Source organism: Protomyctophum parallelum, assembly GCF_964188405.1.
Source record: "Protomyctophum parallelum genome assembly, chromosome: 19".
Classification (NCBI taxonomy): domain Eukaryota; kingdom Metazoa; phylum Chordata; class Actinopteri; order Myctophiformes; family Myctophidae; genus Protomyctophum; species Protomyctophum parallelum.
The window spans coordinates 26,953,949-26,977,068 of NC_139717.1; the positions used below are offsets into that span (position 1 = coordinate 26,953,949).

Here is a 23,120-nt window from a genome sequence, read left to right on the forward strand (position 1 = left end):
ATGAAAAATGGCGTGCTATAGTATGCCGTACGATATGGGCTATAGCCCATGGTCCAAAATGATGAAAAACGAGGATAATTATTTTTTTCAAAAATTCAAAAAAACAATGGGCTATAACCCATGTTTTTTTTTTTTTTTTTTTTTTTTTCAAATCCTCAAAAATAATGAAAAACGGCATGCTACAGTATAGTATGCCGTACGATATGGGCTATAGCCCATATCCTCGCGGTGTATAGCGGTGTATGAGAATGGGTGTTGCGGAGGATGAGAGCATTCCTCTCATCCTCCGCAACACAATGCATTCTCTATGGCAATAGCACAAACTTTGGCATGCTACTAGGCCTACATACTTACACCTAGCAACCCCATTCTAGCCTACTTAGGTTCATCTTACGGTGGACATGTTTGCCTGAAAAGGAATGTTTGAAATGTTTCATAGTTTTAGAAATATAGTGCTTTCAAATTTGAGACATTTAACATGGGGCTCAATGGCAGCTCTATAGGCACGTCAAAAGTCACTTTCACCTAGAAACTCCATTCACACTTTCTATTATTCAGCTTACTGTGGAGACACATGCTGGAACTTTTTTTTATTTTTATGGTTTGTAGTTTATGAGTTATTTAACTTAAACGCCCAATGCATTCTCTATGGCAATAGCACAAACTTTGGCATGCTACTAGTCCTACATACTTACACCTAGCAACCCCATTCTAGCCTACTTAGGTTCATCTTACGGTGGACATGTTTGCCTGAAAAGGAATTTTTGAAATGTTTCATAGTTTTAGAAATATAGTGCTTTCAAATTTGAGACATTTAACATGGGGCTCAATGGCAGCTCTATAGGCACGTCAAAAGTCACTTTCACCTAGAAACTCCATTCACACTTTCTATTATTCAGCTTACTGTGGAGACACATGCTGGAACTTTTTTTTATTTTTATGGTTTGTAGTTTATGAGTTATTTAACTTAAACGCCCAATGCATTCTCTATGGCAATAGCACAAACTTTGGCATGCTACTAGTCCTACATACTTACACCTAGCAACCCCATTATAGCCTACTTAGGTTCATCTTACGGTGGACATGTTTGCCTGAAAAGGAATCTTTGAAATGTTTCATAGTTTTAGAAATATAGTGCTTTCAAATTTGAGACATTTAACATGGGGCTCAATGGCAGCTCTATAGGCACGTCAAAAGTCACTTTCACCTAGAAACTCCATTCACACTTTCTATTATTCAGCTTACTGTGGAGACACATGCTGGAACTTTTTTTTTATTTTTATGGTTTGTAGTTTATGAGTTATTTAACTTAAACGCCCAATGCATTCTCTATGGCAATAGCACAAACTTTGGCATGCTACTAGTCCTACATACTTACACCTAGCAACCCCATTATAGCCTACTTAGGTTCATCTTACGGTGGACATGTTTGCCTGAAAAGGAATTTTTGAAATGTTTCATAGTTTTAGAAATATAGTGCTTTCAAATTTGAGACATTTAACATGGGGCTCAATGGCAGCTCTATAGGCACGTCAAAAGTCACTTTCACCTAGAAACTCCATTCACACTTTCTATTATTCAGCTTACTGTGGAGACACATGCTGGAACTTTTTTTTATTTTTATGGTTTGTAGTTTATGAGTTATTTAACTTAAACGCCCAATGCATTCTCTATGGCAATAGCACAAACTTTGGCATGCTACTAGTCCTACATACTTACACCTAGCAACCCCATTCTAGCCTACTTAGGTTCATCTTACGGTGGACATGTTTGCCTGAAAAGGAATCTTTGAAATGTTTCATAGTTTTAGAAATATAGTGCTTTCAAATTTGAGACATTTAACATGGGGCTCAATGGCAGCTCTATAGGCACGTCAAAAGTCACTTTCACCTAGAAACTCCATTCACACTTTTTATTATTCAGCTTACTGTGGAGACACATGCTGGAACTTATTTTTATTTTTATGGTTTGTAGTTTATGAGTTATTTAACTTAAACGCCCAATGCATTCTCTATGGCAATAGCACAAACTTTGGCATGCTACTAGTCCTACATACTTACACCTAGCAACCCCATTCTAGCCTACTTAGGTTCATCTTACGGTGGACATGTTTGCCTGAAAAGGAATCTTTGAAATGTTTCATAGTTTTAGAAATATAGTGCTTTCAAATGTGAGACATTTAACATGGGGCTCAATGGCAGCTCTATAGGCACGTCAAAAGTCACTTTCACCTAGAAACTCCATTCACACTTTCTATTATTCAGCTTACTGTGGAGACACATGCTGGAACTTTTTTTTATTTTTATGGTTTGTAGTTTATGAGTTATTTAACTTAAACGCCCAATGCATTCTCTATGGCAATAGCACAAACTTTGGCATGCTACTAGTCCTACATACTTACACCTAGCAACCCCATTCTAGCCTACTTAGGTTCATCTTACGGTGGACATGTTTGCCTGAAAAGGAATCTTTGAAATGTTTCATAGTTTTAGAAATATAGTGCTTTCAAATTTGAGACATTTAACATGGGGCTCAATGGCAGCTCTATAGGCACGTCAAAAGTCACTTTCACCTAGAAACTCCATTCACACTTTCTATTATTCAGCTTACTGTGGAGACACATGCTGGAACTTTTTTTTATTTTTATGGTTTGTAGTTTATGAGTTATTTAACTTAAACGCCCAATGCATTCTCTATGGCAATAGCACAAACTTTGGCATGCTACTAGTCCTACATACTTACACCTAGCAACCCCATTCTAGCCTACTTAGGTTCATCTTACGGTGGACATGTTTGCCTGAAAAGGAATCTTTGAAATGTTTCATAGTTTTAGAAATATAGTGCTTTCAAATTTACAATGGGGCTCAATGGCAAAAATGATGAAAAACGGCGTGCTATAGTATGCCGTACGATATGGACTATAGCCCATGGTCCAAAATGATGAAAAACGCGGATAAAAAATAATAATCAAAAATTAAAAAAACAATGGGCTATAACCCATCGTTTTTTAAATTAAAAAAAAAAAAAAAATCCTCAAAAATGATGAAAAATGGCGTGCTATAGTATGCCGTACGATATGGGCTATAGCCCATGGTCCAAAATGATGAAAAACGAGGATAAAAAAAACAAAACAAAAAACAAAAAAACAATGGGCTATAACCCATCGTTTTTTTCATTTTTTCATTTTTTTCAAATCCTCAAAAATGATGAAAAACGGCGTGCTATAGTATGCCGTACGATATGGGCTATAGCCCATGGTCCAAAATGATGAAAAACGAGCATATTTTTTTTTTATCAAAAATTAATAAAAACAATGGGCTATAACCCATCGTTTTTTTTTTTCAAATCCTCAAAAATGATGAAAAATGGCGTGCTATAGTATGCCGTACGATATGGGCTATAGCCCATGGTCCAAAATGATGAAAAACGAGGATAATTATTTTTTTCAAAAATTCAAAAAAACAATGGGCTATAACCCATGGTTTTTTTTATTTTTTCATTTTTTTCAAATCCTCAAAAATAATGAAAAACGGCATGCTACAGTATAGTATGCCGTACGATATGGGCTATAGCCCATATCCTCGCGGTGTATAGCGGTGTATGAGAATGGGTGTTGCGGAGGATGAGAGCATTCCTCTCATCCTCCGCAACACAATGCATTCTCTATGGCAATAGCACAAACTTTGGCATGCTACTAGGCCTACATACTTACACCTAGCAACCCCATTCTAGCCTACTTAGGTTCATCTTACGGTGGACATGTTTGCCTGAAAAGGAATCTTTGAAATGTTTCATAGTTTTAGAAATATAGTGCTTTCAAATTTGAGACATTTAACATGGGGCTCAATGGCAGCTCTATAGGCACGTCAAAAGTCACTTTCACCTAGAAACTCCATTCACACTTTCTATTATTCAGCTTACTGTGGAGACACATGCTGGAACTTTTTTTTATTTTTATGGTTTGTAGTTTATGAGTTATTTAACTTAAACGCCCAATGCATTCTCTATGGCAATAGCACAAACTTTGGCATGCTACTAGTCCTACATACTTACACCTAGCAACCCCATTCTAGCCTACTTAGGTTCATCTTACGGTGGACATGTTTGCCTGAAAAGGAATTTTTGAAATGTTTCATAGTTTTAGAAATATAGTGCTTTCAAATTTGAGACATTTAACATGGGGCTCAATGGCAGCTCTATAGGCACGTCAAAAGTCACTTTCACCTAGAAACTCCATTCACACTTTCTATTATTCAGCTTACTGTGGAGACACATGCTGGAACTTTTTTTTATTTTTATGGTTTGTAGTTTATGAGTTATTTAACTTAAACGCCCAATGCATTCTCTATGGCAATAGCACAAACTTTGGCATGCTACTAGTCCTACATACTTACACCTAGCAACCCCATTATAGCCTACTTAGGTTCATCTTACGGTGGACATGTTTGCCTGAAAAGGAATCTTTGAAATGTTTCATAGTTTTAGAAATATAGTGCTTTCAAATTTGAGACATTTAACATGGGGCTCAATGGCAGCTCTATAGGCACGTCAAAAGTCACTTTCACCTAGAAACTCCATTCACACTTTCTATTATTCAGCTTACTGTGGAGACACATGCTGGAACTTTTTTTTATTTTTATGGTTTGTAGTTTATGAGTTATTTAACTTAAACGCCCAATGCATTCTCTATGGCAATAGCACAAACTTTGGCATGCTACTAGTCCTACATACTTACACCTAGCAACCCCATTATAGCCTACTTAGGTTCATCTTACGGTGGACATGTTTGCCTGAAAAGGAATTTTTGAAATGTTTCATAGTTTTAGAAATATAGTGCTTTCAAATTTGAGACATTTAACATGGGGCTCAATGGCAGCTCTATAGGCACGTCAAAAGTCACTTTCACCTAGAAACTCCATTCACACTTTCTATTATTCAGCTTACTGTGGAGACACATGCTGGAACTTTTTTTTATTTTTATGGTTTGTAGTTTATGAGTTATTTAACTTAAACGCCCAATGCATTCTCTATGGCAATAGCACAAACTTTGGCATGCTACTAGTCCTACATACTTACACCTAGCAACCCCATTCTAGCCTACTTAGGTTCATCTTACGGTGGACATGTTTGCCTGAAAAGGAATCTTTGAAATGTTTCATAGTTTTAGAAATATAGTGCTTTCAAATTTGAGACATTTAACATGGGGCTCAATGGCAGCTCTATAGGCACGTCAAAAGTCACTTTCACCTAGAAACTCCATTCACACTTTTTATTATTCAGCTTACTGTGGAGACACATGCTGGAACTTATTTTTATTTTTATGGTTTGTAGTTTATGAGTTATTTAACTTAAACGCCCAATGCATTCTCTATGGCAATAGCACAAACTTTGGCATGCTACTAGTCCTACATACTTACACCTAGCAACCCCATTCTAGCCTACTTAGGTTCATCTTACGGTGGACATGTTTGCCTGAAAAGGAATCTTTGAAATGTTTCATAGTTTTAGAAATATAGTGCTTTCAAATTTGAGACATTTAACATGTGGCTCAATGGCAGCTCTATAGGCACGTCAAAAGTCACTTTCACCTAGAAACTCCATTCACACTTTCTATTATTCAGCTTACTGTGGAGACACATGCTGGAACTTTTTTTTATTTTTATGGTTTGTAGTTTATGAGTTATTTAACTTAAACGCCCAATGCATTCTCTATGGCAATAGCACAAACTTTGGCATGCTACTAGTCCTACATACTTACACCTAGCAACCCCATTCTAGCCTACTTAGGTTCATCTTACGGTGGACATGTTTGCCTGAAAAGGAATCTTTGAAATGTTTCATAGTGCTCAAGGTCATTTACTAGTCTCATTTACTAGTCTCATGAAGGTCATTTATACTGCTCAAGGTCATTGATATTGGTGAAGGTCATTGAGCGGTGCGCTATAGTGCGCGATTCTTCATCATTGTTGAGGATTTGAAAAAAGGTGAAAATCAAGGAAAAGCAAAAGGCTATATAGTTTTTACGATTTCGGAGGATTTGAAAAAAAGGTGAAAATCAGAAAAAGGTGAAGAAAGGTGAGACAATGGACTATAGCCCATGATGGTCTCGGAGTGATTTTCGTCTTTTTCTCAAACCCTCGTTCATAATTTTTTACCATGGGCTATAGCCCATCTCAGACGGCACACTATAGCACGCCGTGTTTCATAATTTTTGAGGATTTGAGAAAAAGACGAAAAATTATTGCAGGTATTTTTACTCCTAACAATTGCCAATGTCTTTGGAATAGCTGACCTTGACCATGACCTTACAAGGTTAATATCACCCAAAATTATATTATCAGAAATGAATTCCACATGCCTCAGTTAGTCAGCACTAGTTCGTAGGGACAGATGGACTGCTGGGCGAGTGCGGTCGTGACGTCGTGTCTTGGAGACGTGACAATCACGTGACTAGACGGGATATCACAATGTGTGACCATATATGGAGACATTCCCATATATGGGGATTGGTGAGTGACGGGGATTGTGAGTTAGGTGTCAAAAAACGCAGTTTCATAGTTAAAATGTCATGACATAGGGAAGTATTGAGCACACTACCATTAGCCTTTAAGAGCATGGCTGGTGCCCATTTTAAACTTGAACCAGTCCTCTAGTTTGACCTCACCGTAGGTCTGCCTCGCTGAGCAGCGGTCATACTCTCCAAATGTCTAACTAACCAAAGCAGCCTCCTCCTAACAAACTATAGAATGCATCTATATTAGTTATAAGTGCATGAATTATATGATGTAGGAGGCTATTAGGACCAATACAAACTGTCATATTACTACTGCAAGTTCTTTTGGGTTGGGCCTTTTTTGGCTTAGATTGACTGGCCTAACAGTGCCATGGTACTGGACATGCAACAGAAATGGGGCATCATCTAAGGCAGAAGTAGGAGGGCACCTAAAAAAAAACCTCGAACTAAATAAGTCCGATCTATCCTACACACAGATGACTCGATTCAAAGTAGGAAAAGCAGGTCTTTATTTTCCCAAGGGCCAGTTAAAACACAAAAACAAAGTTGTGTGCAGGGTTATAATCATCCGTTAAAGAAAAGCCTTGGTAAGGCACATACGTATATAAACTCTTCATAAAGATCCTCATACCAGATATGTACAAATATACCGTGGACTTGTCCAGTGTTATAGACGTGGGTGGTTGACTAGTTTTCTGGTTTGGGAACAAAAACGTGTTAACATGACTGTAAACCCTTTTCACAGAATTAAAGTAACACAACTATGAGAAAGACCATATACAGCAAGTTTCTTTTAATACATATGCATGTTCCACCATCTTGGGAATTCATCACAGCCTGATACAGACAACGAAGCTCTTACTGAGGAGGAGTGAAGATTCTGTGGACAGGACTCCAGGTAGACTGATGCAAAGACATGGTCAAAACACACAATGGAACTTGAAATAGCTAGGGGATTTTTACTCTCCTTTGAAAATGGAGGGCGAGAATGTAACGTAAAAAGTCAAACTAAAAGAAAACGAATGTAGCCCCTCCTAACGGGGGTATACTTAATTAATGAGCGACTTCTAGACAGATGTCCACTCTGCCAAAATTAAAGTACAGTGACAGAATGTTCGATGCATTTGATTTCAGTGCACGGATTTCGGGTTTACCAGAAAGAAAAGCAGACAGTAGACAGTGTTATTACTGTACACCAGAAGTGGAAGTATCATGTAGGCGTTGTACCGTGAACTAGCCGCTATACACTGAAAAGTAATCACTGCACACACACGTACCGCCACGTTCTGCTAACAATACTGTCCACTTCAGTTTTCTGACCAGTTAAAGGAGAATTCCGGAGTAGCCGTTTTCTTACCTTGATCAGACGTTAATATATCCAATAACGAGCGAGTGGTGTGAAATATTACAATACATCCAGAGCGCAGTGCAGCTCAGCTCCGACCGGGGGTCTTGGACAAAAATCTCTTCATAATCTTTCATAATGACCAAAGACAGACGTCTTTTGTCCCAACGTGGCTTCAGTAACAGGGAGAGGTAGCCTTGTTAAAGACCCAGCGTACCCGGTTGGGGTACACGTTTGACGTGTTATTGGATAACGTCAAATTACGGTAAGAAAACGGCTACAACGGGATTCTCCTTTAACACAAGCGTTCAAGCTATTCTAGAGATGAGCAATCTCTCCCATGTTTGTACCACCAGGACAACACAAGTTCATGTCCTCCAAGTTGTTTTGGGTCCGCGGGGAGCATTAAAATCCTCAGTTGTGATTCTCTGCAGCCTCGGTTTGGAGGCCGCTCTTCCTTTCCGTCTTCTCGTTACTTGGATCGATATTTTCATCTCATCCAGCCACTGCGGTTCATTTGCATGCCGGGGGGAGGAGGCAGGGGCTGCGACTGTCCTGGGGGCACGGGGGGCGGAGGGGGATAGTCATACCCAGCGGGGAGACCAATTCCTGGAGGGGGCCCGTGGCCGGGAGGAGGGTACTCAGGGTAGCTGTGGTTGTAGCCCGGTGGCGGGTAGCCATGCTGGGCCATGCTGTGCGGAGGGTAAGAGGAAGGAGGGGGCGGGGGGCCCGGGGGCGGCGCAGCGGGCGGCGGGTAAGCGTGGTGGTGGTAGGCCGGCATCGGGGGCGCGTAGCTGGGTGGCATGGGGGCGTACGACGGGCCCTCCGTCTTCATCAGTGACTGGAGGCTCTGGAAGCCCTCACCGGACATGTAGGAGCTGGTGGTGGACATGGTGGGCAGGACGTAGCTGGAGGGCGGGGGCGGTGGAGGGCGGTGGGGGAGGGGAGGGGGCTGGTGAGGGGGAGGGGCGTGCGGGGGAGGCGGGGCCGAATCCACTCCCAGGTCGACCTCTGCAGGCGGAGCCGGCTGGGGAGCTTTGCGTTCTGATAAGACAGAGAGAGAGCGCTTGTGTTAGACCAGTGATCCCCAAATAGGTCAAGATTCAGTTTCGGTTAGTCAGTAATAAAATATATTTTTAAATAACACGGAAATCGATTAATTTAAAAACCTTTTAATAGATCTGCAGGCTCATAAACGCAATACATTGCAAGCGCGTAGATCAGCATTTTTCACCGTTTCTGAAATAGGGCTGTATATCTTTTTTTGGAAATGTGGGTCCTGGGTGTGTCACCGCGACACTCTGTTCTTTAGTTATTGGCAGTTGAATATAGTTTGTTCTCGACAAAGATATACATTTTTATAAATCCTTTTAACACTCGTTAGGACCAGGTTGGATTTGTTTAGACAACGTCATTTCCTAGTGTACTCTTCTTTTAGTAGGGCAGTTCTCCCCAGGTTGACAAAATCGTGGGATGTTGTTTTGTTAAAATAACGGCGGTTATGAACTCAATACTGCAGTATGCCTTAAAACAACCACTGTCCAGGGTATGGCAGTAGTGTTATGAACAACTGACAGTATAGTATGACAACAACACCTGTCTGCCTTGACATTGGAGTGAGACTGCCTCCTAGTGGCCACGCAGGAGGTCTCATCATCAGACTCAAATGAAAACGCGAATGAGATTGTCTGGGAGTCTCATTAGCAATGGAATACTTACTTGATGGATACTTATGACAAATATTGTACTTTTGACTCCACTATAATTCTAGGAAGGGAATTTTTTTTTTCCTATTAAATCCTATTTCAATTATAGCATGTGCCGTGTAGAGATCATATAGAATAGTATTTTTTTTCTTTTTTTTTTCTGAAAAACTTGAATACAGCAATGCATTGATATTAAAAAGAAAATGTATTTAGTAACCCATTACTCCAAGTACAAGTTTGTCACTTGTTGAGTAATATTTGTCCAGCAGTATCTATACTTTGACTCAAGTACTGGGGTGGAGTTCCATGTCATTAAAGGAGTGTAAATACGTGTACGAGTCAGAAAGTCCAACGTCCAGAGACTTATCGCTGGTTACGCAAGAGTCTGAGAGGGCTGAAAACCCAGGGAGGCCGACCTGCTCTCCCTCATCTTCAGTTCCAGACAAGGGGCCCGTCCAAGACAGCCTTTTGCGGGAACCCCTTTTGGTGTTTGAAGCATCATGTTATACTTTAACATATTTTCAGATGGGGGGGGGTCCGCAGCCAAATACAGGTAATTCTGGGGGTCCTTGACATGAAAAAGGTTGAGCACCACTGACATAGAAACATAGGTTTTTCAGAAAACTATTAGTAGAAGTAATTGTTTTTTAATCGTCCTCAGGTCTAAATGGTTTAACACTGGCGTACCCGTTTTTGGGGATGTCGTTGGGGACGGGTGCAGACATTTAACCCGACATACCAAAAGTCTGACATGTCCAAATCACACGTCGCCCCGACATGCGGGTCCGCGTGCGGTTAGGGTTAGGTCAGCATTTGGGTAGGGTGTTGGACCCTTACCCAATGCCTGCACCCATGTCGTTAGAGGCAAAGATTCAAAAGAATGTGCCTAGGCCTATACGCTAGCGGAACACCGCAGAAACAGCAGATCTCCAAGCTCACAATGCGCCGATCATGCGTCGTGAGTGAGAGTGAGCTTGCAGATCGGCTATTTTTAAGTGGTTAATCACATCTACTTGTTTATATCTAAGCAGTCACGTCCAGAAGGGATCAAAGCAGACAACTGAAGATAAACTCACCAGGGGGAGGCTGGGATGTAGGCAATGGAGGCATGGGACTCTCCAGGCGTGGGATCTTCGAGCCAACTTGTTCTGTCAAATGAGACCATTCAGTGAGACGAGAAAGCTTTAACCCATTTTGGGCGGGAACCCCTTTTGGTGTTTCAAGCATTATGTTATACTAGCAAAAAATAGCAGATCTATAAGCACCGAGTGCCACGCTAAGAGCTTGTAGGTCTGCTATTTTTTAAGAATCGTGTGAAAATGTGGCACAAATCTTTCAATATATATTCTTTCACAGGGAACAACCTGGAACAACATATTTCCAGATGGGGTCGGTGGCCAATTACATATCATATTTCTGGGGTCCTTGACATAAAATATTGAGCACCACTGATACAGAAACATGAGGTTTTTCAGAAAATTTTTTAAATTTCAACGTCAGGCCTAAATGGGTTAAGCCAAATGCATACTCTGTGGGACGACGCTGTCGCTTGCCAAAAAGAACGGAGCAGCTTGTAAATCCGTTCCCTTCGGCCAGCGAGTCAGCGACACCCTTGTGTGACGGTGGATACAGTTGCGGAACAGAGCGGTAGACAAATGTCAACATTTACTGGAGCAGAGGAACCAAATAAAACAAATCCCGTCACAGCAAACACTTGGCAAGAAATTTGTTTCGGTCACTGCTTCCAGGAACACTCATGTCGCCTCTTCCAAAATTGGCATCGTTACGTTTCTAAATGAATTGTTCTTGGCAGCATTTTGCTAACAGTGCACAAACTTGAGACATTGAGACATCAAACTTTGAAGCAATAGAATACAGCATAAGCTGCCTGCAGTTATATCCAACGTCTTACCTGGAGGCTTAGGTTCATCTTTCGGGGACACCTGAAACGAGAAGACAAACAATCAATTAGAGAAATTAAATCCCCATGTCATATGCAGTGTAGTGGTGAAACAATTGATTTGTCATAAAATGTTGGCCTGGTAAAACATTCCGGTCGCTTGAAAGAGACATGATAATGTGAACTCCAGGTCGTGAATTTGCACAACCGGGATGGTTTAGTGATGTAAAGTTTCCGAATATGTGCCATTTATCATCATAATGTGAATGTTCCTCATTACAACATGGAGTTACTATTAACACCCTGAGCGGCATAAACAGAGGTCTCCATCCTATCGAATAGTAACGCTCGACGCTCAAGACGGAGATTAATCACAGGAATAAATCACTTTATTGAAATCATAACGGAGCGCCTGAGGCGATGTGTGCATACTCACATGTGAGCGTTTGAGCGAGCGCGAGGGGCTGCTGCCCACGGGCGAGGTCTTCTTTGGTGGAGGGGGAGGTGGGTTGGAGGCCTGGGGCAGGCTTAGTGGGGCCGGGGGGGCAGGAGGAGCTAGCGGCTGGGGTGTTGAGGAGGCCCTCTCCTGCTTCTCCTGGATCTGCTGTGGGATGGGTTTATTGCCCTGGGAGTACAGATCCAGGATCTGATGGCAGATGTCTGGACACACACACGGACGGACACACGCACACACACACACACACACACACACACACACACACACACACAAGAAAGGTCACCTTAAATCAGACTAGCTGTGTCTACAAATCAAAGAAGAAAATGGGTCGTTTTCCATCAGGACCCACATTGGCCAAATGTATTATTACCAGTCTTTGCTTTTACATTCCATTCTTTTGTTTTTAATGACTTTTCCTGCTCTTTCATTAATTAAAAAAATGGGTCGTAGCAGGGCCTTGAAATACACGTCTGAATGGAACACTTCTGCTTGTTAAAAGAGCAATAAACTAAACATAATGGAGCACAATGTTCAGTGACATCACGGTGAAACGGCCACTTAGGAAAACGACCAGTGTCTTCTCAAATCAGATGATGGCAAACACATGGTACAGCAGGTGTTCAAATTTAGATGATCATGTCAGTGCCACAGTAGCCTGGGGTCCACCTATGCTTTCTATGGCATAGGCAGCTCCCGGCAGGATGTGTGCGTGTGTACATGTGTGCGTCAATTTAGGTGCAGACGATCAGAAATCAGCAGAGAGTGATCGACGTTTGCGCTACTGTATGCCGTATTGGAGTGGACTCGGACGCAGACTTTTTTTTCCTCCCTGCAAATAAAAACGTCTGGACTCGGTCACTCTCACAGAAAACACACGGAGGGGGGCTTAAGGGACCCTTGAGCCTGATTTAAACATGTGTGTCTACAAGCTTGAAGATAGGCGTCTTACTGGTATAGATCTGCTAAGGGCAAGAAGCGACCTCGCCCTAAAGTCGCATCCACCTCGTTGACGGCAGACTGCTGGCGAGCACTAGCGCTTTGGCATGGGGGGTAATATTAACATGGAATGAATTCTGTACTGGCCATAAGGAGCATGTCTTGAGTGTACAGGGTTTGATGAGGTCAGATCAACATATGGAATGTCAACAGGTCAGCTCCATATATGGAGATCTGATGGTGGTAGCGGGGGACATTCTCTTGAGTGTACAGGGTTTGATAAGGGCCCAGGTAGGGCCGGGCCTTAATTTTCAGGCCCGTTGAGAACTCTAGTTTTCGCAGGCTGACAGGCGTGGCTGCACAAATAACTTTGGGGCAGGCCCGTCTAATGAGTGACTGGGGCATTCCCGTGACTGACGGGAAATGTACGATTTCATAGTAAATCATGTGACCTGCGGTTGCAACAAGATGTGCCGTTTTTAGTAGTGCAGCCGCATTGTATGAATTAAAGTACCATATACGTAGTATACGTAATACGTAGTAAAGACCTAATCAGAACATCAAACTATGAACTGTGTCTCGTGGCATTCCTTTTATAATGAAAGCTCACGAAAACTAGACGACCTGTTCTAGCCCTAGTCATACTGACGGTCTAACCTGATTGGCCAATGGGACACCAAGCAACGGTAAAGCTGTTCGCTCTCCATGGTTTTGATCATAATGCCGATGTTCTGTGATCATTTCTGACTTCAGCAAGCACCTTGTTTGGAATATTAACGCTTCTAGAGAGACATAAGACGAGGTAGCAATGCTTACAAGTTCCAAAAAATTGTTGGACCGTTCAGAACAGCAGTGTAATTCGTTTACACTGTAAACGGACACCTTTCATTTCTGTAAACTTTACAGCATGAAAAGTGTCCACACGTCAAAATGTCCAAAGAATACCTTCCAGGAGCTCCACTGGGACGTCTTGGACAAACTGTTCCCACCAGCGCCGGGACGACTGCTTGGCGGTCCACTCCTGGATGTCGAACTTGCAGAGGCGTCCGGCCAGGTACATGACGGCCACGGCTATGATCTCTGGCTCCCACTGCAGAGACAGCATGGTGCACAGGCTGCCAGGGAGGATGGATGGAGGGAGGGTTATTAGAGACACCTAAACACCTGTATTACCTCCCACTGCAGGGCCAGCATGGTGCACAGGCTGCAGGGAGGATGGAGGGTTATTATAGACACCTAAACACCTGTATTACCTCCCACTGCAGAGACAGCATGGTGCACAGGCTGCCAGGGAGGATGTAGGGAGGGAGGGTTATTATAGACACCTAAACACCTGTATTACCTCCCACTGCAGAGACAGCATGGTGCACAGGCTGCAGGGAGGATGGATGGAGGGAGGGTTATTATAGACACCTAAACACCTGTATTACCTCCCACTGCAGAGACAGCATGGTGCACAGGCTGCAGGGAGGATGTAGGGTTATTATAGACACCTAAACACCTGTATTACCTCCCACTGCAGGGACAGCATGGTGCACAGGCTGCAGGGAGGACGGGGGGGCACACGGCACAGGTGACATCACATTAACAGCTGCTTTATTTATATGTTGCGAGGGGTCAAGCCTTGGACATATTTTGGATCATGATGGTATAGAGTGACATTTTCTTTTTCTTCTACATATATATATAATATATTTTATTTATTTATTATTAACTCATTTAGGCCTGAGTTTAAAACATTCACTTTGAAAGAATATATATTCAAAGATTTGCGCCACACTTTTACGATTTAAAAAAAATAGCAGACCTACAAGCTGGCACGCTATGAGCTTGTAGATCTGCTATTTTTCAATAGCTAAATTATAACATAATGTTTAAAACACCAAAAGGGGTTCCCGCCCAAAATGGGTTAAACAAAGTATTAGGCAACATAGTATTGTTGCGCAGCATAGCATCTTTCATACCATTAATTGCTGTATCGTCCGAAAATTCACATTCTTATTAGTTGAGCTGTGAAGCAATGCAAAACTATTGCAATGAGGTTGTACAGTATGTATGCATAGTTGCATACATGTCTGGCCTATTTGTCCATTAGAAATGTGAAATGCACATGCAACTCCCATCCCTCTCCCCGGTTTCCTGTCTACATACTATACATCTATCAATAAAAGGCAAAAAAGGCCCAGAAATATATTTAAAAAATAAGAAATAACCAATCAAAAAGTTCACGTGTATGGATGCAAGGCTTGTGTGTGTGTGTGTGTGTGTGTGTGTGTTAGTGTGTGCAATATATTTCCTGTGCCAACACGCAGACACCAAAATATTAAACAAAAGTAAATATCATACGATACATAACAGAGTACTGTACATTCAAGTAGTACATTTTGTCGAGATAGAGAAAAGTGGAGAGAGAGTGTGTGAGTGACTGAGTGTGTGAGTGTGTGAGAGAAAAGGGTCCCACGCCTGTAGCTCACCTATCATTGACAAAGGTCCAGGCCATCTGTAGTACTTTCTGTACTTTATTCTTGTCACCTTGAACAGGAATAGCAAAGATTACAAAAATAAAACAAAATTGTACACTTGGTACAAATCTTTGTAATACAATTATTTTTTAATAAAGTCCACACAGAGACATGGCTTGGTGGAGCCTGGTACCTTTGAGCTGCTTGACATAGCGCAGCAGAAACATGTACGGGTGCTCCACCTGCAGGTCAAACTTGATGGTCTGAAGCAGGATCCGTTCTAACACCATCACCTCTTCCTGCTGACACGTGAACACAGGCAACTCATGCACCCGTACTTGGTGTACGATAAATAGTAAAAAATGGCTGATCTACTTTGGTTGACTAGTAAAATTAGACAATCTACAAACTAAGGACACAGTGCTTTGTAATGCAATGTATTCTGGGCTTGTGTCTATTGGGCATGTACTTTTTAAATAATCATAACTTGCTACATTTTCAACCGATTTTCAACCAATTTGGTTCGTTATAAACATCAGAGATGTCAGCATACTTGTATGCTTTTTCATATGAAAAACATTAAGCAGATAAGCACCCTGAATCATAGCCACGTTGATAACGTTTGTAATAAACCAAACCGTTTGTAAATCCCTCAAAGCTTTAGCGATTTGAGTATTTTTCTCTGAGCTGTTCACAAGCTACCACAGAATGTACTGTACTGTAGGACTGTAGCAAGATGGCCGTCCGTGAACGACGTCGGAGACTCCGCCTTGCGCCATCTCGCCTTTATATATGTCTATGTGAAAACCTAAGGACATATTCTAAACTATAACCATGCTACAAGCAAACACCCAAAGATCTATTTGGGGCTTAATCATATTTAGCTTCACCACACAAGCTATTCTTATTCTGTTCCTTATTGCAGACAGTCATTATTCATAAACTCATCTAATGTTTATATTTTGTGTGGACCCACCCTGGACATTCCTACAAAAGTTATCTCAGGTTTGTAGAAACAGACAAAAGAGACACTAGACCTTTGGGTCGTCTCCAAACTGAGCAAACTGTACGTCGTTCAGTAAGCTCCGAGCCGTTTTGATGATGTCTTTACATTTCTTTGGGGTCTCCTCCACTTTCCCTGCCAGGAAGAGGCAGCACGCACCTGTCACCTGTTGGTTGTACAAGTCATACGGTTGATCATACATATGAAATACACTACACACATCAGCACATAGGACTACTCAATGGCAATGAATAAAATAGTCATAAAAGTCAACATAACTCACATATCTGGGGAATTGCTTGAAGGAATGGAACATGTAGAAGCGATGAAAGTAGATGATTCCAGTGGCCAGTGTATCATAGTGTCTGGAAATAAAGTCAGGAATTTCACAAAAACAGCACTTTAGGTCAGAACCTCTGACCTTCTTACCGATCATCAACTACTGTACATTAACAAGCATTTCTAGCATGTATTGGTAAACATCTGAATCAACCATTTAGTGGAAATGGCATTTCTCACAATTTGTCAAAAATGTGTCCCATTGCAGTGCATTGTGAGCTTGTAGATCTGCTACTTTATTCACTATAATGACATGGCCAAAATAGGGACAGGTGGAAAGTGGTGTGGACAACTTACAGGCCAAGTCGGGTCCCCACGTCAAAAATGAAACGGGCCCCCTCTCTCCGGTACCGAGCCTCTGTGCCCGGGTCCAGGCCCTCGGACTGGGACGGGGTGTGGGCCAGGTCCTTCTTGTCCCAGTACCAGCATGGCTTGATGTGCTCTAGAAATGTCTGGCCAGATAGAGACGAGTTCTCCTTGTAGTCCTTCATTGGTTGTGGAGAGGCAACGACGGACGGGCCGGCTGCACTAGACTAACAGATGAAGGAGAAAAAAGTTAGATGACAAAACTAAATCTAAATTGTTTGCTATAATGAATCTGATATTTTTGAAAATGTTGAAAGCAACTATATTTCAACTATAATGACATGCCCAGAATAGGGATGGGATGATCACGACAGGTTGGAAGTGTTTACAAAGCATTTCAGAGCGAACACCTCAGAGGACAGGAGTATTAAGGCCAGTTTATGCTTTAAGCAAGTGCTGATTGGCATGGTACGCAGGTACGCCGCACCATGCCACCACGCTGTGTCTCACGACATCCTGAGTTTTGAGCGTTCATACTGCCTGCAGCTTGCCGACATTGTCGCCACAAAATATGGATGTAATCTTGTGCATCTCCGTGGCAATGGACCTTACTTCGTCCTCCCAATCAATCAAGAGTAAGCAACATGATTCCTTCTTCATCTTCCCCTGAACTCTGTGATTCTTCCCAGACCGGTATGGGTGTGATGTCTCCAGGGAACGTCATTCTTTCGACAAACTAAGTTTTATTGTTATAATGTTGACACTAGTGCTGCTCAGTGGCCTCAACAGATTGAGGCCACAGAGGCCCCTTTTCCACCGGTTGGTTCCCAATGGGAACCGGTTCAGTTCTTTTTGGTTTTTAGTCCATGAGCCAGAGCTCCAAAATTGAAACGTTCATTCTGAATTGAGTGGGCAAAACCATACCTATATTAGATTGTTATCACCATGAAACTTCCCCAATTGAGTACTTACACGAAGACAATGATTTATTGTATTACAAATCTTACATTTTTTTATATGCAAATGAGGCATTATGTAGGAAAACGAACGACAATAAAATAATTTGGGACAAGACTGACGCTGACGAGCTAAATCAGCTCTGTTCGATGACGAGATGTGTGTGTTATCGTTGACGAGACGAGGCTAGACGAAAATGTTAGTGGATTGACGAACAAAGTTTTCAGTTGACCATGATGGCGGCGCCCACAGCCTCAACACCGGAGCTTGGCGGTCGTCGAAAACGACAACGAATAAAACAGAGTGCCTCGTACCGGGAGACGGGGACAAACCATGTGGCTTCAAGTTAGTTGGGAAGAATACCACCAACTTAAAGCGACACCTCAAGGCTCTCCACAAAGAGATATATGCGGCGGTAACGGTAAGTTGCCGTTGCATATATTTGGTTGCTGATGGGATGAGCATAACGTATCGCAACGTGGCGATTTAACATGAACACAAATAGACGACCGCGAAACATATGCTGCTAATGTTACAGCAGACATGTGTGTTGCTGCTGTTTATCCAGAGACACATTAGGGAAGGGAACCGAACGTAACAGGCTAACACCAACAGGTCTTTCCCAGTCAAGAAGTCACACAAACATGAAATCCCTAAACGTTTTATTCATAATAACAACGGCATTTATTGTGTGCTGGCGCTTCCTTTCTCTCCATTTTATTTTTAACTGTTACAAGTTGTACAACCTAGTACAAGTTGAACAACCTGTCAACCTTGATTCCAATGCCAATGTATTAATACCTGTACGCTATAGACATTTTATTTAAAGACATTTAAAAAAAAATGACTAAAACTGGACTAAAACCTTTTACGTTTTCGTCGACTAAAATGACTAAAACTGACTAAAACTATCAAGGATAGAAATGACTAAGACTAATTAAGCATTTTGACCAAATGACTAAGAGTGACTAAAACTAATAAGCATTTCGTCCAAAAGACTAAGACTGACTAAATGCCTGCCAAAAACAACACTGGTCCCCAGCATGTAAAAACTGCTGGATGCTAACTTGCTTATGTTGAGCAATTTTCATAATTGGCATAAATGTAACCATACCCTTATCAACCTATAGAATCAAATTTTCATCATACTTTATGTAGCATGTGACATGTCAAACTAGGGGGTTTGCATGATGCTGAATCCATTCCAAGCATTAGTTTTGCAAAACAAACACTCCTTGGGCTAACACGGCCATAGCCACATGTCAGCACCAAATGTGCTGACATGTGCTGCATTTCACATGCTACTTAAAGCATGATGAAATGTTGAATTGTTTGCCTTCTATAAGTTGTTGGTATGGTCACATTACGCCAATTATGAACATTTCTCAACATATGCAAGTTAGCATTCGGCAGTTTCTACATGCTGGGGACCCATACTCAACATTTCTAACATAAACCCTTGGTGTACTCAACATGTCTGGGTTCACATTCTGGCAAGTGGACTACATGGTCTACGGGTCTACTACGGGTTTTTTTTCCTTTTTTTCGGCTTACGCCTTTTATTGGTTTTTGAAAGGACAGACAGTAGGCTGACAGGAAACGGGAGAGAGATGGGGGGATGACATGCCGTAAAGGCCATGTCGGGCTCGGGGGTCGAACCCGCGGCACACTGCGACTGGATTACCAGTCGGGTGCCCAGACAGTTACGCCACCGCCTGGGCGGTCAGGTCGGTTTTAACAATAACAATGTTTTCAATCCAGTAGTGGTACTGTTGTAGAGTCACAGACAGGAATACCAACAAAGTTGCCCCATTTACCAAGTCACTCCGGGCGTACAGCCGGCAGAACTGCTCAGCCTGGTATTCCTAAAGTAACATAAGTAAATTATGTTTAAACGGTTAAACCTAACCTTATTCCTAACCCTTAACCTCAGTAAAACGGTGCCAAAACCTAACCCAGTATTCCTAAACTTAACCCCAGTAAAACAATGCCTAACCCTAAACTTATTTCTAACATTATTCTCAATAAAACAAAATAAAGAATACAAGAACCGCTGCACCGAGCGGTTGACGTGTCGTGAGGTCCGTGGAAACGAATCGAGGGTGAGATGGATTATGGGCGACAGTACTTGTTACAGGCCTTTACTGATCCGGACACTAGAGGGGAATTCAGTTGCCATAAGCAGCACCACAGTAACAAAACAAAAATACAGAAAAAAGGTACAGTTCTGGTGCCAGTTCTGGTGGAATAACCATCAGCACACAGGGAGGGAACACAACCTGTGTCCAACTGGCCAAGCCAACAGGTGTGCAAAGAATTGACCAACAACAGCAAGTACTTTAAGTGTTAAAGAGGCCAGTACAGTCAGTGTACACTAGCCTTGACACAAGACTGTCATGTGTCATGACAGGAGACCTTCTTGTGACCCAAGGCTATGCCTATGTGTACACAATGCAAGATTACACATCACCTGCCATCTAGTTCAAATAGACAAATAGCCTAAAGGCCGCTGCACACTAACACTGTTACCTTTGACGATTGACGAGACATTTAGTTGCTTCAATAAGGTCCTGAAAGTTAAACTACCTGTTAGTTTATAGGTCGGTCACAGCTATCTACGATTAGTACAAGTTAGCTTCGTGTGAACCAATAGTACTTAACTCTATCACGCTATCAAAAGGATAGGATATTATGAGAGCATTCACATCCATGCACGGCCGTTCCAAAACAATCGTGATTAACATCACGTTGCAGCAGCACTGCAGCAGGCTCACAGTCACATCACAACAACAAGACAAAGTTACCGCCGGTCTGATAACTTGAAGATGCTCGTAGCTACCCACACGAGACCATCCATGGTCACAGTCACAAACACGCACACGCACGGGATGCCTCAGTGATGTCACATCACGGCTTAAACAACCATACAGAGTTCACACAACTCGTCGGTGAGCTTGTAGATGACCTGCCATTTATGATTTACCCTCGTAAAACAGAGCATAACATTAGGCATAGAGATCTTTAGGCACATGCAGTACCAGCACCATCCTAGTTAGCTAGTTTGATAATCGACTAGTTAGTCCCGCGTAGCCAGACAATGGTCCTTATGGACGAAGCGTTTGAAAATCGCAGAGGCAACAGTCTGGCAACGCGAGAGACTATCAGACAGGTACAAAATAACAAATAATTAAATACATAGATAAAATAAATCGTCAGCTGAAAGGCTCGCCTCGCTCCCCAGTCCCCATGTTATGATGCTACATTACACACACTAAAAGCCCAAACCACACCAGTTGCAAGTGCAAGATCCTTCCTTGGGATAAAAACCGTTTTAAGGTCGTTGTTTTCCTTAAAACGGTTCTGTCCCAACTAAGGAAGGAGTTGCACTTGCAACTAAGTGTGGTTTTGGGCTTAATGGTTGTTGATACTAGCGATGATGTCACTGTTGCCATCCTTAGTGTCATTATCCTCAGCTAGTTAATCTCGCCTCATTCGAGGTAAAGGAGGTTAATGCTAGGAACTTTCCAAGCCGACACAAAACCATCTAGGATCGGATTCTGTCCGCCCTCTGGTCTGGCGACTCCCCGTTTTGGTCTACAGAGCATTATGTTCTTACCTTTAACATGTAGCCTTCTGCGTAGTCGACCGAATATTCACAGTTGCGAGTGATTTTAGAATCATTCGGGGTGAGTTTGCTTAGCAAGTATCAAGTAGCAGCACCCATTGTAACAAGGGCACCGCCATCTTTGAAAACGTCACGGCACGTACGTCGTATCGTCGGGCAGTGACGCCGCAGTACCAGTGTTGCCAGATCGTGTGAGAGAAACAAGCAACCGTTTGTTTGATTGATTTATTGATTGATTGAAGAATGTATTAACAGATTGGAGAATTACACTACATTTTCAAGCACAACTCAATACAAAACTGTTAACTGTGGTCGACACCATAAAGCACTTGTTTACAATAGGGTCCACCATGTTCAATTCATCATAACATTTAACATAACATTTAGAGGTACAAATATACACTACTATATATAGCCATATTAAAACAGGAAATCATAGAGGTAAAAAGGGGGAAAGAATATATACAGTGAGGGGAAAGGCCGAAAGGGGTTGGTGGGTGGGGGATTCAGATTTTACGGGGCCAGTTTCGAATTGCAGCCGTCTGTAGGTGCCCTTTGAGAGCGGTTTTGAAGGAGTCAAGGGATTTGCATGTCTTAATGACAGTTGGTAGGGCGTTCTACATTTTGGTGGCATAGGAGCGAAATTAATTTAGTCCCTTGTTTGTGTCGAATCTGGGTTCCATGAAATCTATGAAGTTCTATGAAAACAAGCCTAAAAGAAAGATAGCCCTAGTCTCTTTCTTTTGGGCTTGTTTTCATAGAACTTCATAGATTATTATTATTACTATTTAAAAATCTTGGGAAAAAAGTAACAAATGTGGAATATTTTTTGAATGAACACAAATCTGGTATGGGGTCCCTGGCACAAAATATGTTTTATGTTGTTAGGTCCTCCTTGGACAGATACATTAGGGGTCCTTGACATGGAAATGTGTGAGGAATTCTGAGAATCACTGGTTTAAACAACATTAGGAAACAAGCCTTAAAGCGACTACACTAGAAACAAGCCCCCAACAAACTGCAAGGCAAGCCGCAACTACAAATATTTACAAGCAATTTTACAGAAAAACAAGCCCAAAGTAGCTTAATATAAGCGGACATGGCAAGTTGGCAACGCTGATCAGTACGTGGTCATCCGGTCACGCAAACCTACCCGCCATTATTTATTTGATCATGCATGCCGTGCACGGCAGCTTAACTCAACAGCTCAACTGCTTATACTTTAACTAAGCAGCAACATTGTATACAGTCAGACCACACTCATTTAACTAATATTTCAAGTATTATTATTCTATTGTTATTATTAGTATGTTACAAACATGATGCACTCACTCCGCCTCCATGAGTCATAATGATCACGGGCACAAACTGTGCAAAAGCTGTGATATGGCTTAAATTCACTAGAGGGAGACAAAGGACGTCCAGTAGACCCTGACTGTCGTTAATCGTCTGATACCAGTCATCAAGAAATAAAAATGATGATGATAATAATATAATAATAATAATAATGAATAATGTTTTATTAATAATAATAATTAATAATAATATATCTCTCTACTACATTTACTTA

General features: G+C 41.9%; 1 protein-coding gene across 3 annotated transcripts; it reads right to left on the minus strand.

Annotated features, from left to right (window-relative positions):
- Positions 1-7,006: 7,006 nt before the first annotated feature.
- Positions 7,007-21,676, minus strand: ccnk (cyclin K). 3 transcript variants are annotated; one of them, XM_083789913.1, is made up of 12 exons: positions 21,542-21,676; positions 16,960-17,195; positions 16,607-16,688; positions 16,358-16,489; positions 15,514-15,622; positions 15,333-15,390; positions 14,369-14,399; positions 13,804-13,942; positions 11,902-12,125; positions 11,478-11,508; positions 10,642-10,713; positions 7,007-8,903 (listed from the first exon to the last, which is right to left on the minus strand). In XM_083789913.1, the coding sequence occupies exons 1-12, from the start codon at positions 21,548-21,550 to the stop codon at positions 8,350-8,352; spliced, it is 1,677 nt and encodes a 558-aa protein (XP_083646039.1). In that variant the 5' UTR covers positions 21,551-21,676; the 3' UTR covers positions 7,007-8,349. The 3 variants fall into 3 exon arrangements, with proteins under 3 accessions (XP_083646039.1, XP_083646041.1, XP_083646040.1); XM_083789915.1 differs by lacking the exon at positions 14,369-14,399 and having other exon boundaries at positions 13,804-13,973; positions 15,514-15,619; XM_083789914.1 differs by lacking the exon at positions 14,369-14,399 and having other exon boundaries at positions 13,804-13,973.
- Between the last annotated feature and the right edge of the window lie 1,444 nt (positions 21,677-23,120).

Coding starts and splice junctions, on each gene's coding strand:
- ccnk (XM_083789914.1), bottom strand. Junction 12,126..13,803: donor CCCAGTGGAGCTCCTGGAAG/GTATTCTTTGGA, acceptor GTGTGTGTCCAG/ACATCTGCCATCAGATCCTG. Junction 10,714..11,477: donor AGATGAACCTAAGCCTCCAG/GTAAGACGTTGG, acceptor CTCATTTGACAG/AACAAGTTGGCTCGAAGATC.